Below are 17,158 nucleotides of genomic sequence, written 5' to 3'. Positions count from 1 at the left end.
GCACTTACACTTAATGCAGGGTTGTTTCTCAGCTAAACTGCATTTGTGTGTGTTTACACACCAGGCATTCCTTTTAGTGTGGCTTTCCCAGTGTTATAAAGAGCCGGCAGTATTTGTGAAGACCCAGCCGCCTGCAGTGGTGTTACCACTGACCCGGGCTCTCTGCAGCTTCCCCATGCTTTGCATGAAACAACAACCTGGGGGAGTGAAAATTACATCTCTTGGTTATATCTAATATGCAGTTTCCAGCCACGCAGCAGGTGGGGCAGGAAGGGGACCTTGTCACCTGGATTCAAAAGGTGAGGGGCACAGGGCGTTGCTGGCATCAAGGAGGAGGGCACAAATTTGAGAGTCATGAGGAGGGCTCTTGCTTTTAGTAGTGAAATAAGACTCCTACAGAAGAGGCTATGTGGCAAAGCCTCCACTGTTGGAGCCACTGCAAACCCAAGGGAAAAGGTAGCGTCTGTGTTGCATCACCTGCAGGAGGAGCAAGGGGAGCTTGAATGGGTACAGTCTTCTGGCTGCACCTCAGGCACAGGCGTCTGGGGACTTTGGGGAGATCTGAATCAATGCTTAGGTGTGAGCCTCGGCATTTATCCCCATGTTTCTTATAAACCTGACTGAGATCAGGAAGCCAGACAAAAAAACCTGCACTTTGGGAACGTTAGGTAGAGGTGTAGACACTGTGACTTACTTAGGCATCTCTTGACCAAGTTCACTTAGGCAATTGCAGTGGCCTTAGAGAGAGGAAGAAGCACCATGAATCAGCAAGGGACTGAAGTGGTCTGGAGAAACATATCTCCAAATATAGGCATTAGGAGCTGGGATTTTATTAACCTTATGGTATCTATCGGCCTTAAACTTAATGTTACAGTACACAGACTGAGAGGAGAAGCAGCTTTCTGGCAACCTGATGCTATGTGGTACCTCTGTTTAAAAGAGATGTTAGCAAAAAATATCTCCACCTTTCTGCCAGGTATTGATTTTTTTTCCACACAGTGTCTACTTCAGTCCAAGAGACAGCTCAGCTCCAGTGTTGTGCTTGCTTGTGTGGGACTTGGCTGGATCCAGAGCCTGCCCTGTGGCACCTGCAGTTAGTGGTGTGGTAGCAATAGCTTGGAGGCACTGGCCTGCCCTGGAGCTGAATCTTGGAGGACTCCTCTGACCTGGGCAGGGATAGGCAGGTAGGCATGGAGCAACAAAGCCATTTACAGGGAGAGTTAGAGCCATCTGAAGTCAACAGAAGATTTCCTGAGATTCATAAACCTTCTGCAGACACCTGGCTGATGTGGAAGACTGACATTTGTGCTACAGCACTGTGGCCGGGGTGGTTTCTCTTAAGTTTTGAATGCTGAGATTTGCTTCAGTGGAATCAGGAGTGCAAAGCAGGAGAGTCCATAGAGAATTGATGCAAAGGAAATACTTGCCTTCAATCTTTGGCAAATTTTACATCACTTTTCAGAGCACCATCGCAGCCACTAAATAAAACCCCAGCCATGCCTGCCTGGGAGATGATGCTTAAGAGAAGCTTCAGTTCTGAGTCTGGTGGATGCGAGGCACCCAGCTGAGTTTGAAATGGTGAATCTTCACCCAAGCTTTGGCCTGTTGTGTTTGGTCCCTGGAGTAATGGGGAGGAGTACCTTCTCTAGTAGTGAAGGATGGGCTGGCTCAAAGGTGGTTTGGGAGAAGCCAAAGACCAAGCTGAGGATGGAAGGAGAGCAGGATGGATTAGTCAATGCATTTTAGAAAGTGTCACCTTGAAGGCTTTCTTGGTTCCATCTGTCTGTCGTTGCCTCCTTCAGAAACACCAAGCGCACCGCGGAGGTGTGGATGGACGAATTCAAGCAGTACTACTACGCGGCTCGTCCTGCAGCCCAAGGGAGGCCTTATGGAAAGTAAGTGTCTTTCTCTGCTGCCTTTGCCCTGCCTGTGCCCTGCCTGCTGCAGTGGGTGTTCACAGTGACATCGCCCTGCTGCGAAACCCGCCTGCGTTGTTTCTGTAGTAACGCTCAATTAAATGCTAATGGTAGGCAGATGCTATAAGCACAGCAATGAAACATATAAGCAGCTAGTTTATATGCTGTGCTGGTTTATGCCGGTGAGTGAACCAAATCAAGGTGGGGGAAAAACCCCTTCTGCCTATCTCCTGCTCTTGGTATTAGGTACAAGTACTCCTGGTCCCAGAGCAGAGTTTGGCATGGAGAGTCCAGAGTCCTCGCTGGCAGCTGGGGGACAGGAAAATAATCAGATTTTGGGCCCACTAAGGTTTTATTGGAAAGGAGCAAGTGCTTTGTATGCAGGCAGTTTGCCATTCATTCTGTGAACAATCAGAAATGCCTCCCTGTCAGGAGGACCATCAGTATTTGTTAATTTCCCATTTTCATACGCTCTTCCTTTCGTTAGAAAGTTTCCTTTGAACTGCAGGGGTTTCCAAATCCAAACCCGAATTCCTTGTGGCTACTCTTCAATCTCCACAATAAATAAATTGAAGTCCTGCTGACTAACCTGTTTCCACTGAATTCATATCCTCTTCCCGTCCATCAGCACCAAATGAAGTAACAGCTCTGTCCTGCTAAATATATGAGGGTGTAGAGAAGATAGCCTATGTGAAGAGAAGGTACTGGAGGCTTCCTACTGCTCTGTAAATGCCAGCTCATACCAGCTCCATGGGTAGAGGCTGGTCCAGGGAGGAGATGGAGTTCAGAATATGTCACTACAGCATGATCTGTCAGCAGAAATTTTGCCCTGGTTAATGAAAGAAAGAAGTATTTCACCATGTGATTAACTTCTGCTGACTTAAAGGCGTGTTTAGGTGCTCTTGGAAATCAAGGCCTTCTGTAGTCCTGTAAACTAAAAGTAACTTACAATAGCATATATTGATTTCTTTATTGCATATAGTAGATAGCATACCTTTTTTTACTAATCATTTTTAAATGACTGTACTTTTCCATGAACCTTTTCATCCACCAAACTCCAGGCCCCTTGATAAAATGGCAACATGTCATCATGCCATTTTACCAAGTGAGACCTCCAAAGAGACAGAGATCAAAATGACTGCCCAAGCTCATGCAGAAGAGACCTGAAAATAGAGCTGATGATGCTCTTGTGTTTGCTCTCTGTGCATATCTGTTGGGGTTTCTCTCAGCCTCCCTTTCTGGTGCACTGGGTCTCACCTTCATGATTTCCATTGTATCTCTATGATATTTTCTTCCCACAGTGTCCAGAGCAGAGTGGAGCTGCGGAAGAGGTTGAAATGCCACAGCTTCAAGTGGTACCTGGAAAATGTTTATCCCGAACTTCGGTAGGGATGTGCGATCTCCACGTGTCTCTATCAGGCCAGTGGGATGCTCCATCCCTCCAGCCCCACAGAGCCTTCCTCTGCACCCCCAGTGCCCACACTGCCCCAGGGACACAGGCAACCCCTCCCTTGAGCTTCACAGAAAGGCCCAGTGAATTTTGTGCTGGCTTTAAACAGCTTGCTCACAGTGTGACATGGTTCTTCTGTGATCCTGCACTCTGTGGCTCTTTGCTACAGGGGTGGTGAGGGGCAAAGCACCAGTTATTTCTCTTAGCTCTTGGGGCTTCCTCAGGTATCCTCCTGCCCTTGCTGTGAGACAGGTGGTATACGGAAATAGTCAGTTTTCCTTACAAAAGTATCCCGAGGTGGAAAATCCACCATAGCCTCTGGTGGGTTGTTTCAGTACTTAATGACTCTTACAAAACAAGCATGTAATTTCCAGTCCTTTCACACTGTTCTGTGATACTCAAGACTCCTCTGTTGTCAAACCATCCACTCTAGCAGTTTATGACCTGTATTCAGGTGGCTCTGCCTCACTCCTAGCCTAATGCTTTGCTTAATATGCACTACCAGAATTACTTTTGCACAGATGCCTTTTAGTCACCAAAATTACTCCAGAAAGCATTGCATCCATTCCCCCGGTCACCATTAGGAGCCATCCTCAGGAAGGATGCAAAAGTTTTGGAGGTATCTCCAGAGACCTGCTGGTGCAATGGCTGAATGCAGAATCACAGTGTGAAAATGATTTATAGCTGTTTTCTTGCTTTTTTGCCATGTGTGGCATTGCACAGTAGCATTCACAGGGAGTGCCAGAGCTCTGTGTTGGTTTGTTATAAAGTTTCCCACTCCTGTAAGCTGAAGGCTGACCTTCAGCCTGCTCACAGTCTATTCCTTGCTCCTCTGTTTGCCTTGTGCGGTGTTATTTATTTTTTCCTCTTATAAAGGCCATCCATCCATCTCTGAGTGCTGCTTCTGCAGCATCCCTGTCCATGTACTGCTCTCAGTGGTTCAGTATTGTAATAGATCTTGCCACTCTCATTTTCTGAAGGTGAAATGGTGCGGCTGCACCCTCCTTACCCCACTGAGCTCCCTTTGAGTACTCTGTGTGCCTGGGGGAGTAGGGATGTTGTTTTCACGCTTTTCCCACAGGATTCCAGAGGAATCGCTTTATCAGACTGGGATGATCAGGCAAAGGCAGAGCTGCCTGGAGTCGCACAAGTCTGAAGTCCAAGAGTTCCCTGTCCTAAGCTTAAATCCTTGCATTAGCAGCAAAGGCATGGCAGCAACAGCACAGGTAAGATGTGTTGCCTTATCCCATGATGCCTGCTGGAGAGAAGGCTCCCAGGCAGGTTTAAGGTGATTTCTTAAGTTTGCTAAAGCTCTGTTGGAGAATTACCCATTCTGCCAGCCCCTTTCTTAAGGTAGCATTGTAGTTAAACCCTGCTAAGTTCTTCTTACCTCGGTGGAGGCCCTGGGCAGCAGCAGGGGCTAGTGCAGGAGCCACAGTACAGGGTGGACCACTCACCTCTGTGCTAGCCTGCACTGAGTGCTTACTGCTGCTCAGGAACGCCACGCACTGTTCATCTGCAGAGATCAGAGAAAGACAGAGAACTATAATTTCCTCTCATCTTTCAGCCTTATTTCTTTCAAAATGCACTGAATCGCGATGGTATTTATAACTTCATAGTGTGCATTCTCTCAATATTAGATTGCCTATTAAACTAGTGAGAGTTTAATGAGGATGATCTTGTTTTTTTCAATCTCACTGAGACGAGAAAAAAACATATGAATCAGTGTTCTCAAAAGCATATTCTGTGAAATGTTAGAGCCAAGAGCAGGCACATGTGCCTTGCAGTGGAGTCGCTGGAGCAAGACCCTGAAGACACAGCTTCAAAACCTGCCTTTGCTTCAGGCTCCCTTTGTGATTTTGGGCACGTCAGTTCTCTCACTGTTCCCATCTATAAAACAGGGAGGATAACAATCACTTGCTTCTTTGGGGTGCCCTGAAATAATTTAATAGGCAATGGTGTGCTTGCTTATACTTCACTGTACATCCTTAACCCTCATGGTTGCACATTCAAACCAGGTAGCTATGCATATAAAAGGCCCAGCCCAGAGATGCTGCTGGAAATGTCCCTAGTTTGTATGTGCAAATGAAGCATGTCATTATGTGCATCTCTTTCGCATGCAGTTGCGTGCCTGCCTTTAGTCAGGAAAATAATATCTGCTTCACAGTCTGGTAAAACCAACAATGACTGCCTGAATTTTAGGCAGTTCAGAAAATATAGTGAATATAACAGCAAGTACTGCATAGTTACAGTTCTTATGGTTTAACTGGTTTCCCGGTTTTAGGATTCTTTTTCTTTCTTCCACTGCTACACGGACTTTTTACACAAGCAGCAAGACAAGTGATCTGAGATCAGATCATTGTGTTTTGCAGGGTCAACTCTGCTGAAGGAAAAAAAAAAGTTTTAGTGACAATTGCAATTTTCAATGAATTGGATGTCTTTAAAAAAATCTGGGAAAATCAGAATGAAAACTGCTGCTGCAAGCTAGCGTTTCAAAATGAAATGGCATTGGTCTTTCTGAAATACCAATTTGATGTGATATTTTAAAATAAGAAATGTCATGCCAACAAGTTGGATTGTTTCATTCCCATCGAGCACATCTTGTTTTGACATTTCTGTGGAGTAAATATTTTGAATTTTCCATGCCACAAACTTTTCATCTTCCCATTTTGATTCTGCAGCAGTTAGTGATAGGTCAACACTTCCCACTGGATGGCAAGTCCATTTCTTGTGCACATCCAGGACTAACTCTGCAGGGGAACAGAAAAATGCACTACAAACAGATTGCTGAATACACACTCAATACACAGGCAAGAATAGAGAAAAACCTTTTCCTTTTATCTTTCTCTGTCTTTCTAGGTTAGTTCTCTGCTACTTGTACCCGTGGAGAATATTTCAGATGAAAGCAGGATATTTAAATTTTCATTGTGAATAGAAATTTGAATTTTAATTACACATTGTTACAAGACCACCTGAACTTGTGGATGACATGGGGGGTTATGGTCACCAGGCTATGTAGGATAGATTATGCAGCAGTCCTGAATGCTACTTAGTTTCGTATTTGGTATACCAGAATAGAGCAATAATCCTCACTTTTAACATACTGGAGTCACATCTTGTTTACCCTAAGCTTCATTATTTGAAAAATAGGCTTAGCTAAATCAAAGCTGTGCTTTTCTGGCATTCAGTAAGTACTATGAAAATATCCTGGCCATCCACATCCTTTATTATCTGTATTAGTAGCATTAATTTGGTTGCTTGATTGCCCTTCTGTAGCTGTCTCCCTACAAGGCTCCCCAAGCCCTTTACCAGCATTATATGCATTAAGTCGTGGGATCAGGTGTGAGAAGATCTGAGCTGTCATAGATCACCATGGTTTGAGGAGAGAGTTACAGGAGCTGTCAGATGACAATCAATTGCTCTTTATTTTAGTTTTTTCTATCTGTAGTGCAGGGGAAGGATGTTGTAAGCCCTCTGGCCGCATCCATAGCATGGGTAAATTGAGAATACTCTGACTGCCGTGAAATCAGATTTACACCCCTAGCAGTTCTCACAAACCCTCCCTGGTGGTGTCTGGTGTTAGTCCTGAATTACTAAAAGGAGTGCTGAGGCACAAGAAGACCCCTCATCTGTGTGTGGGATACCTCTATCTTCTTATCCCTGGGATCCACTTGGCCCTTCCCTCTCCAAAAGGTCTGGTAGCAGTCAGGGCAGGCTCTGTCCCTTGGGGTGGCTCTCAGAGGGACCTGCTCTTAAGATAGTGACTGGCAGAGATCTTTATGCAATGTTGCCCATCCCCAGGACACAGCGGGCTCTGCCTTGCGCTCCTGCCCACTGGAGCCTTGGTACTCTATGTGCTGTTGTGTCTCATTTGCTAAATGAACTGATTGGTTTAGTTTTTCACAAGAGAAATGCATCTGAGGGAAAATAATTGATCATAATTTTGCCCTGCTCTATCTGATGAAGATGTGAGTGACTGGTTTTCTTTTCAAACTAAGTGTCAGTTGATATTAGTACGTACATCTTTGGAATAGACATCTGACTCTGGGATTTATTTAATAAACCATTAATCATTAGCAGTTGCATGAAACCTGACATACTTCAGATAAAAAAGTAGAAGACGCTTCAGCCTCGATACTCACACACATGTAAGCGGTAGCCACAAGATGAGTGTAAAGTTAGTCATCTCGTAGACAAGTGAGGAAACAGTGAAAGGTTGCAGCATTCATTTCCCTGGCCTGTACCCCAAAATATCTGTGCCTTGGAGCTGACTGGCTGCCATTGCATTAGGGTGGCATGTCCTTGACCCTCATTGTGAAGGAAATGCAATGTGATCATCAGCCTGATGTGGCACTGAAGCTTACCCCAGTTGGCTTGAGGACCTCTATGGGCTGACTAGATCTGAACTTTCTTTGGTGAACATTTAGCATCTATCCAAACTAACCTGACAGTGTCCATCCTGAGACATCTCAACCATAAAAATTCTCTTCTGACCTTCCTCCCCTCAAAAGTCTTTGTTCTTCTCCTTCTTGGGCACGTCCTGCCCCAGCTGTAGGCTGTCTGGAGCTGCAAGAGCCAAGCTGAGCCAGCCAAGCAGAGGGGCTGGCTGGCAGCAGTGTCACCTCTGCACCCAGGCTGCCATGGGCACCTTTTGTACTTTGCTTTCCCTTTCCCCAGATGTGGTAGGTGCTAGTGGCATCCCAGGGCCTTTTGATGAGGGAAGCACTTTCATATCCTTAGGTGACCCATTCAGTCACATGCCTTGGGAAATCTTTCCCTGTGATTTTAAAAAGATAACTGAGGGCTGAAGTTGTTCCTGGATTCTTCAGAAACATTTTTCTTTAGCTGCTACCCCGGCTTTAGGGTATGGCTGACCTCTTGCTCAGCAGCAGAGCATGTACAACTCTGTCACGTAACACCAGGCTCCTATGGGGCTACTCCTTGCTAGGCTGAGGGGCTCCTTTCTCCTTCTGCCAGCCAGGCTACTCCAAGCCAAAGGTCACATTTTAAAATAATTTCCTCAGTTCACAGTGCTCCTGAGTAACAGTGACAGATGCCTGCTCAAATGATGCTAAAGCCTTGAAAAATGGTCGCAAGCCTCAGATGGAGGTTAGTGTTATCCGAGGCTTTGGAGGAAGGGGATTGCTGTTTGTGGTGTGCTGCTGGTAGTTCTGCTCTCCCAGTCTGCCCTCTTCCTCCTTGCTCCACCACCACTTCATCTTCGTCTTCGAAACGGCTGGAAATCTTGATCTCAGTTTCACATTGTATGTCTGTTTTTCCTTGGTGCCAGGGTCAGCTGTAAACCCCGTTGGCATCTCTTCAGGCCAGTCTGCAGCCCTGAAGCCATGTTAGCTTGAACCTTGAAGGTCTCTCTTCTTAGGAGTACCCCGGGCTGCCCCATCCACCACAACGTCCAGGGTGCGAAGCTCTGCTGTTGTTACTGCTGTGCTGGTGTTGTTACTGCTGTGCTGGCCATGTGAGTGCTCAGTGTGCCAGGGTTTAGAAGATAAAGTAGTTTCTCATGGGGAAAAAAAGCAGGAATTTTCATCTCAACTGATACAAATCAGGGAAGAGATGGAATGGGATAAGATAAAAATTTGCATGGCTATTTGCCTGTATTTTAACTTGAAGCCTTTAATGGATTCTGTGGTGTTCAAGTGACTTTCTCTGCTCCTCCCGAATTTCTTCATTTTCTGCATCATTTTCTCTGGCTTTCATCTAGGGCTGAAAAGAGACAAGATATGATTAGAACTGGATAAAACATTTTCAGCAGGACTAGCTTCCATAAAAAGCCATTCTGCCAAAATAGAAGAGCTGTGTGAAAATCTGTCAGTTTAGATAAAGACAGTAGCAGGACAGCCTGGGGGCAAGAGGGGAGGATCCAATGTCAGCTGTCCAACTGACGCATGTATCTAGCCCTGAAGGCCTCACTTCTTATGATGAACAACAGCTTAGGAGAGATGGCTACCACCACCCTGTCTATCCTGTGGCACTTTGCTGAATGAGAGGATGGTCCTGCCTTGAGAGAATGTGAATATTGGGAGGGCTTGAACAGAACCTGGCCTGGAAACAAAGCATGGAGAATCTCTGGGAGGAGCAGTCCTCCATGAGGTGCCTCAGTGAAGCAAGAAGGTTAAGAGGTCAAAGCAAAAAAAAAAGAAAGTCCCATGGCCTGAGTTAGTTGGGGGATTCAACATATACATGTTGAGGAGCCTCATGGGTGCAACTCCAGCCCTGTCCTGAGCTAAAATGGCGAACAATTGGTTAAAAATGTAAAGCAGGTTTTCAAAGCAGCTTGTAGCAATGCCGTCGCCAAGAACAGGTGTTGGAGCTTGCCCCATAGGGCTCCGTTGTTCACAGATGCAGGACTAATTTGGCACCTGATTTCCCAGGCTGGTGGTTTACACAGCAGCTGACAGCATGCATGGTTGGGATGTCTGGAACGTGTTCACTGTAGGATCAGGTAAACTCTGATCCATCTGACAAAGGAGTAGTTGCCAGAAGGCCCTTTGGGTGCAGATTACAGCTTTGAAAATGAATGCTTGTTATGTGCCGAAATCCTGGGCAGCTCTCACTGAGAAGCTTGTGAACAGACTGTTCAGAAAGCCAGGTTTGATTTCCATTAGCTGGTGGGGAGTAGTAGACTAAGAATCGCGGGGTGTGAGAATCACAGTGTGAAGTCCTTGTGGATCTGGGTCTGCTGTGCAAAAGCGTGTTTTTCCTTCCAGGTGGCTAAGAACCTGAATGAAGTGAGATTTATATTCCCAGGAATTAAATGCCTGTAGCTGTCTGTTTTGAAGTCGGGGAGAGGAGTTAGAGCTGCTGACGGTGACAAATACCAAAGGGGTGGAAGCGTTTCCCTGCTCTAATAAGTCATGTTAATGCAACCCAAAGCCTTCACCATTCAAAGTCAGGGGGAGCTGCAGGCATTCTCAGCTCTGAGATCAGGGCAGCGATTCTTCACTTCACCTGCCAGCACTCAGAAAGGGTTGCAGTCTCCCAGGAACACCTTTTGCCCTTCATTTTTCCAGGCCCAGCCTAGCTGCCATACATCTGAGCGTGGCTTTCCCCTCCACTGCCAACACCCCTGCTCACTTCACTCTTCCCGGAGCTCTGACTCCTCCATATCTGAGCTCTCAACTGTTTTTCTTTCTCTCTTCACCTTTTCTTTCACAGCAGCTTTCCTAGTTCTCATAGCCTGTACCCTGTCAAATCATTTGCCTTGGCTCTTGGGGCCTATTGTGGAAACCCTCTTGCTCTCTGGCCTTGCTCTCTCCAGTGCGGTTATTGCCCTCTGCTAGTGAAGCCAGTCTGCTGTTTGTCCTCCAGTCCTGCTTACCTGCCTGGCCACAGCTCAGGAACCTGTTTTCCGTTTGCTCCCACTGCTGCTCACCTGACTGCTATCGCAGAGCCATTTACTCCGACCACAGGAGTTGATCCTGCTTTGCACTCTGGATGGATGCCCTCAGAAACCCCTTCCAGCCCTAATTTTAAAGTTAATACTCGCACAAAGTTCTAAGCAAAAAACTTGTTCCCGAAGTCACTCTCCGGGGTTATATAAAAGCATGGTTTGTGGTTTCTCATAAGCCAAAGCAGCTCTTGTCTGCTTGTGTACACACACGAAGAGCAGGGAGACATCCCTGCCTGGACAGTCTCAGACCCACAGGAGCTGCTCTTGGGTAATATGAGCGCAGGTAAATAATGGAAAACGTTCAACTGGAATAAACATTGTGAGTAAACTTCCGTGAAATACTCCTGTGCTAAGCAGTATATCTGTACCTGCATGATGCTTTGTCTAGCACATTTTGAAATCCTTGTCAAGCTATCAGCTGCTTCTCTTTTTCTCCCAAGGAAAATTTCCATGGGTGAAAAAGGGGATGATCCCAGAGAGCCCCCACTGTATGGTAAGCTTTATACAGGACAAAGAGTCTCTGCTCCCCCAAATATTATTTCTTGAGCTGAGGAGCTGATAAAGACCCAGTGAACATGAAAAGCAGCATGAGGAAAAAAACTCCAAGACAACCCAGGGGAGCCAGAATAGCAGTGGTCATAGCAAACCAGTACAGCAAACATTTGGAGTTTGGTCCCACTCGTTTGATGAAACAGGGAGCTTTATCCCTGATTTTTGTCATATTTGGGAACAGAATCCTGGGAATTGCAACCATTTGCTATATATCACCTTCTCTTTCCTGCTGCCACTTGCAAAGAGGATTGCACATTGTGTGTAGTATTTCTGCCTCTCTTTTGTCATTTTTCCATCCCCCTGTTCCCCAGCCACAGCTCAGTTCTGGCTATGAAATCCTTTGCTTTGTGAACAATTTTCTTCCAGCAGATTTTGTAGACATTTTTTTGGCACATTCAGTCCTCCAATGACAGCTGCTGTTTTGGGGAGGCTTCAAACATCCTAGTGACCTGTCCTGGTGCCTTTTGAAGTCAGTGAGTTTTGTGCTTGGTTTCAGAGGGGGCAGGATCCAAGTCAAAGTGTTTGCTTTCCAGGTAGAAGAATACTAAGAATCAACCCTGATCTCTCACCTCCATTCTTTTTCTCCTCTTTGCAGGAGTGGACATACACATACAACCACCAAGTCCGCCAGCAGCAGCTCTGCTTGTCTGTGTACACCCTCTTCCCTGGTTCCCAGGTGTTGCTGTCACCTTGCAAAGAAGGTGACAACAAGCAGGTGAGGCCTGTTGTTGATCTTGTTTTCTTTGAAGTTCCCTTTCTTTCAGCATAGTATTACTGCACATCAAATCGCCCATGCGCTCTGACTTCATCTGGGAAGCACGGTCTGTCTGGGAGTACAGACTGGCCTGTTCAGCCCTTTGCCTCTTAAATGAGCGTGTTGATAAGGATGTCTATTAGTGCGGGTGGTGATCTGGATACTTATCTGCAGAAGTCAAACTAAAACTGGCAATTTAGTTCACACAGGCTGCCAGTCAGCCAGCAGATGCTAACATTTCTCTGCAGTTAATCATCGAGCTGGCATTTGAACCAGTGACCTGGGGAAAAAGCTGTTAGTAATATATTATCTTCCTGAAGCCAGGCAGAGGCTGAGCTTAAATAAGTGTGCTTTTAATGGGAGAAATGCTCAGTGTGTGCTCTGCTTGGTGTGGGTTTGGGGACCCTGTCCGTCCCAGCATCAGGCACAGAGGCTTAGTGACGACTGTCCTCTTGATGTTGGCACAGTGTAGTAAAAGCATAATGAGGAGGAAGCCTGTTGACCCCTGTTTCTCCTCTCATGTATTTCTTCTCAGCGATGGGGTAAAGTTGGATCACACATTGAACACATAGCTTCACGCTTCTGTTTGGACACTGAGACGATTGGGGACACAAATGAGAGTACCAAGGAGCTTGTCATCAACCCTTGTGAGAGCACAGCCATGAGTCAGCGCTGGGACATGGTGATGTCTTGACCTGCTGGAGGACTTACACAATGGGGATGTGCACTGAGACGTTGCTACATGCAGCCAAGATGCACCAGATGGAGCTCAAATGCAAAACCATTGGGGGTCCTTGTGTACTAGGGAACAGGAGAAGAATAATTCAAATAAAAATAAGGACATGGTGCTCCAGGTTAAACAACGGATGTTGTCTGCAAGACATGCAGATGGTATTGGCCTGTTAGCAGTCATACATTCAAAGAGAAGGGGTGGTAAAGAAACAAACTTGAAATGTTTTAGAGGGATACCGGGGCTCCTTCAGGGGGGCCTACAGAAGTTCAGTGTGCACAGCATTGATTAATCTCTCTGGAAACACAGGTAGAAGAGCCTTGGAGACCAAAAGGAGACTTGGACTCAGCAAAACAAGAATCTCAATAGCTTTTGGGGGGGTGAGGCAGGTACGTAAGGAGAAATATGCCAAGGGATGCTAAGAAACATTGCCTGGGATCAAGTGGAAAACACTGAATTATCTTTGCACTTTTCATTTGCCGTGGATGGGTATGTCTTCTGCAGACGGCACAGGTGGAGCCGTGTTGCACGTTCAAATTTGTACCTGATCCACGTACATGTTGTGTGTACAGAGGCAGGGCAGTCATTTATGACTGTGGCCAGGATCAAACCAGCCACTAAAGGGGGAATCCTGCTCTGTGCTGACTACACATGGGGGCTGTTGAATCTCCAAAGCCCAAGCAAACACAGGTTTCAGTGTGTGAGATTAAAGGATATAAACTGCTGTTAAACTGGGAGGAAAGGCAGTAACACGATTATTTTTCCTCTCTGAAGGCCATGGGTGAGCCTCGGACACTGAAAACTCCCCTATAATCTCACTATGTGTCTCTCACTGCTTCAGATCTGGAATAAGTCAAATTTTCACTTTTCTTCCATAAAAGTAATATTTTCGGTAATTGAAGGTAATTGTGTCATATTTCTGTTTCCCAATTTCCCAAGTACAGAAGAGGGGACTCCCATGAAATGCTGCTACCGAAGGAATGGAGGAGGTACTTAAAAGTAGAGACTGCTCTGAGAAAGGAAAAGGGATATTACCTGGTTTTGCTTCTCAGGTATCTTGTAGCCCAAGATGTGAAGTACTGAAGAAAAGGCTTGGGATTCCCCCAGTCACACCTGTGAGCAGGGAACCCTGGGTCACAAAGTACCTGTCTCCCAAAGTCATTTAGCATAGGCAGACCTGGCAGAAATTATTTCTTCAGCTTTTGGACATAAGTCATTAACCAGAGGTCATGTCAGGTGCTATAACTATCTGGGAGTGAGGTGACTGCCAAAGGAGACCTCAGAACAGGTCTTAGAAATAGAAGACCGGAAGGTCCTTTCCAGCCTCTTTCAGAGCATCTCCCACTACAGCAACAGGTGACAGGCAATGAATCACCAAGAGCTGTGCACACAGCTCCTGTGTAGTAACAGCTCTTGAAGAGAACTTTCACAGGACTGTCAATGTGACTTGAAAGAAAATACAGTTTATGTCCCTCAAAATGCTAGGGTTTAATGAAAATCCTATCCTTTGTTTCCTGTGCTGCAAACTATAGGTAAAATACCATAAGCTTTGAGCCTTCCAAGTGCTCTCAGCATCCCTTCTTGAATAAATTGCTGGCTTTTGGGATTTTATTGCCTCAGTTTCTCCTTCCTCAGTGCTGGGAGAAAGCTGTATGTATAAATCTCCCCGGCTTTAGTGACAAAACCAGTATAACTCTTTATTTACAAAGGGTTGCAGTGTATAAATGCTTTCCGTGTGCTGCAGTGATTACTAACCTCATCAAGCTCCCTTGGTGCAAACCTCAAGGGCTTCTGTTATGAAAGGGCTGGAGCAGGCTGTCATTTCATGGTGGGAGATGGCATTGTTTCCATGTCACCACTTTGCAGGAAACAAAGGGAAGCACTTAAAATGGAATGGACCCATTTCACAAAGAAAGGTAGGGACCTTGGGCTCCTTCTATTTAATTGAACCAGGAAATATCACACCTACTTTTCACACCAGTGATGACAGGCAAGTGGTAGTAATTCCCTGTCTAGTGCTTACAAGGGAAAGCAGCTCCCAAGAGCTTGAAGCTTAATGTGTTCACACCTGTACTGTGCCTGCAGCCCAGGACTGCCCAGCTACTGGCACTTCGATTCGGAAAATTCAGAGATGAACAACTTGGCATCAGTTTTGAAGTCCAGCACCTGGTGGGTACACTTGAAGCAGGACCTCAGACCTACCTAGCTTTATTATTTTCCACCAAAGCCAAAAATATCCATTTTGCTGACAGCCAAAGCTTTCTAAACAGGTAATGCTCTTCTTTGCCTTAGCAGAAACAGCTACCTCACTACACATGTGTGTGCTTGAGCACGCGGACCCATGGGACCTGCAGGAATGTATTCCAGGGAGAAGTTGTTCGACCAGCTTTTCAGCTTTCTACCTTTTTGTGAAACTCAAATGCTATACCAAACCCCTCCTATTCCAAAACATGCACTAAGGTCATCCCGGTGAAGTTGTTTGGGGGCAGTGGAAGGCAGGCAGTGGGGAAGGTGACATCAAGCATGGTGTCCCCTACCAGAGAGTAGCATCATTCAGCTAAGTCCCTTGCAAGCCCAGAAGCCACCAAGTACCTAACAGACCTGGGGAGCAGCACCTGCGCGGCAAACTGGTGATTGTGTCTCATGCATCCATCAGTTGTAACCCTTAGACTACAGCTTATTTCATGGTCCAGGAAATTAGGTTATCCCTATAGATCAGCAGTGTTTTCAGAGAAGGCTGAGGGTATCAGCCTGACTCCTGGGAAGCTTTATATAAGCAGGCAATGGGCTGGCAGTCTCCTGAGTTAGCCCCAGTGTGGCATTTAGCAAATCTTCTGCTTAGCATCCCTGCAAAGAGAGACCTTGCATTGTGTCAGTGGAAAGGTTAACTGGTGCTGAAATCCAGCTCATACCTTTAGGTTTATTTCACTTATTAAAATACACTGGAGACAGATGAACCTTTTTTGCTTTGTATTTGTTACTTGCCTAGACATTTATTATCATGTTGGGAACAGATATACATGACACTGATAGGTGTATCTAGGTGGGCTCCTATGCCTATACTTAAGCCCTGATGTCATTTGGTAGTAAGACAACGTTTTGTACTGACTTGAAAGAACAGAAGATAAAGTAGAAAATATGGTTCTAATCCTGGCTGTTGAGCTTTGTGACAACCTTTATGATCTCCAGGTAAGTCACTCCTTGTGCCTTGGGAAAATTAGATTCAGAGCAGGAAACTCAGGGCTAGAACTACTACTGCCTTTTAAAGAGCCAACCAAGGCTATGCAAAAAAAAAAAAAACCAAACCCAAACCAAAAAGCACCTTAGCTTTCCCCTTCCCTCCTGAAGGAGATCTGTGTTCCTGTGAGAACAAATCTATCCGGTTTTAGTTGGGCTAGGGAAGTCTTACAGTCCCTACCTCTCTGCTTACGTGATTTCCAGGTATTTTGTGCTCATCCTTTCTCTGTACCAGTGCAGTGCCAGAAGATAACAACACAAAGCATCAATGCATGGAACCTCAGCTTAAAACATACCAATGTAGTAATTTAGTAGTAAAGAGATGGAAACTGAATTCAAAGATTTTTTGATTACCCAGTGATGCAATAGGAAAATGGGGCTGGTGGATGGAGACTGGAGGACTGTGGTTCAAGACAAGCACCAGCCCTGAGTGCTAATCCCTTCTTCTGCTGCTAGGAGCGACTTGGGAGAGCTTACTTCATTTCCCTGCCTCAGTTTCCTAAACTTTTAGTGAAGACTGAATGTTTTGAACAGAGAGAAAGCCAAGTATTAGTTTTTGTTGCATGCAATACTGCAGTACTGGACTGGCAATGGACTGGCAGTCTCTGGAGTTACCTGTGTGGACCCTTATTATCTGCCTATACAGGGTCTGGTTCAGATGGAGTTAATTTTCCTCATAGCAGCCTGTATGGTGCTGTGTTTTAGACTGGTGACCAAAGCAACAGTGATAACAGAGAACACTATTTTAGTTATTGCTGTACTTGCATAGTCTCAAGGCCTCCTCCATCTCTCTCTGCTGCACCAGCGAGTAGGCTAGCGTTGGGTGAGAGGTTGGGGGGGAACACAGCCGGGACAGCTGACCCAAAGTGACCCAAGAGATATCTCATGCAATGTCACACTCAACAATAAAACTGGGAGGGTGGGAGTTTTTCCAGAGTCGGTGTTGCTCAGAGACTGGTTGGGCATCAGTCTGTAGGTGGTGAGTGAATGCCTTTGCATCACTTGGTTGGGTTGTTTGTCTTTCCTTTTCCGTCAGTTATTAAACTGTCTTCATCTTGATTCTCAAGTTTTTCTCACTTTTGTCCTTCTGATTCTTTCTCCCATCCTA

General features: G+C 45.8%; 1 protein-coding gene across 1 annotated transcript in view; it reads left to right on the top strand.

Moving 5' to 3' along the window:
• Positions 1–15,770, top strand: part of GALNT14 (polypeptide N-acetylgalactosaminyltransferase 14) — a 103,444-nt gene extending 87,674 nt beyond the window's left edge. Inside the window, exons 11-15 of the mRNA XM_074820619.1 lie at positions 1,803–1,895; positions 3,218–3,301; positions 4,448–4,592; positions 11,925–12,044; positions 12,619–15,770. Of these exons, the coding sequence (XP_074676720.1) occupies positions 1,803–1,895; positions 3,218–3,301; positions 4,448–4,592; positions 11,925–12,044; positions 12,619–12,777 (601 nt within the window). The 3' untranslated portion in view covers positions 12,778–15,770. The remainder of the gene's footprint in view (positions 1–1,802; positions 1,896–3,217; positions 3,302–4,447; positions 4,593–11,924; positions 12,045–12,618) is intronic.
• Positions 15,771–17,158: the final 1,388 nt, after the last annotated feature.

The sequence above is a fragment of the Strix aluco genome, chromosome 3 (genome assembly GCF_031877795.1).
Source record: "Strix aluco isolate bStrAlu1 chromosome 3, bStrAlu1.hap1, whole genome shotgun sequence".
Classification (NCBI taxonomy): domain Eukaryota; kingdom Metazoa; phylum Chordata; class Aves; order Strigiformes; family Strigidae; genus Strix; species Strix aluco.
Note: the sequence above shows the minus strand (reverse complement) of the source record. Positions and strands in the feature narration are given on the sequence as shown.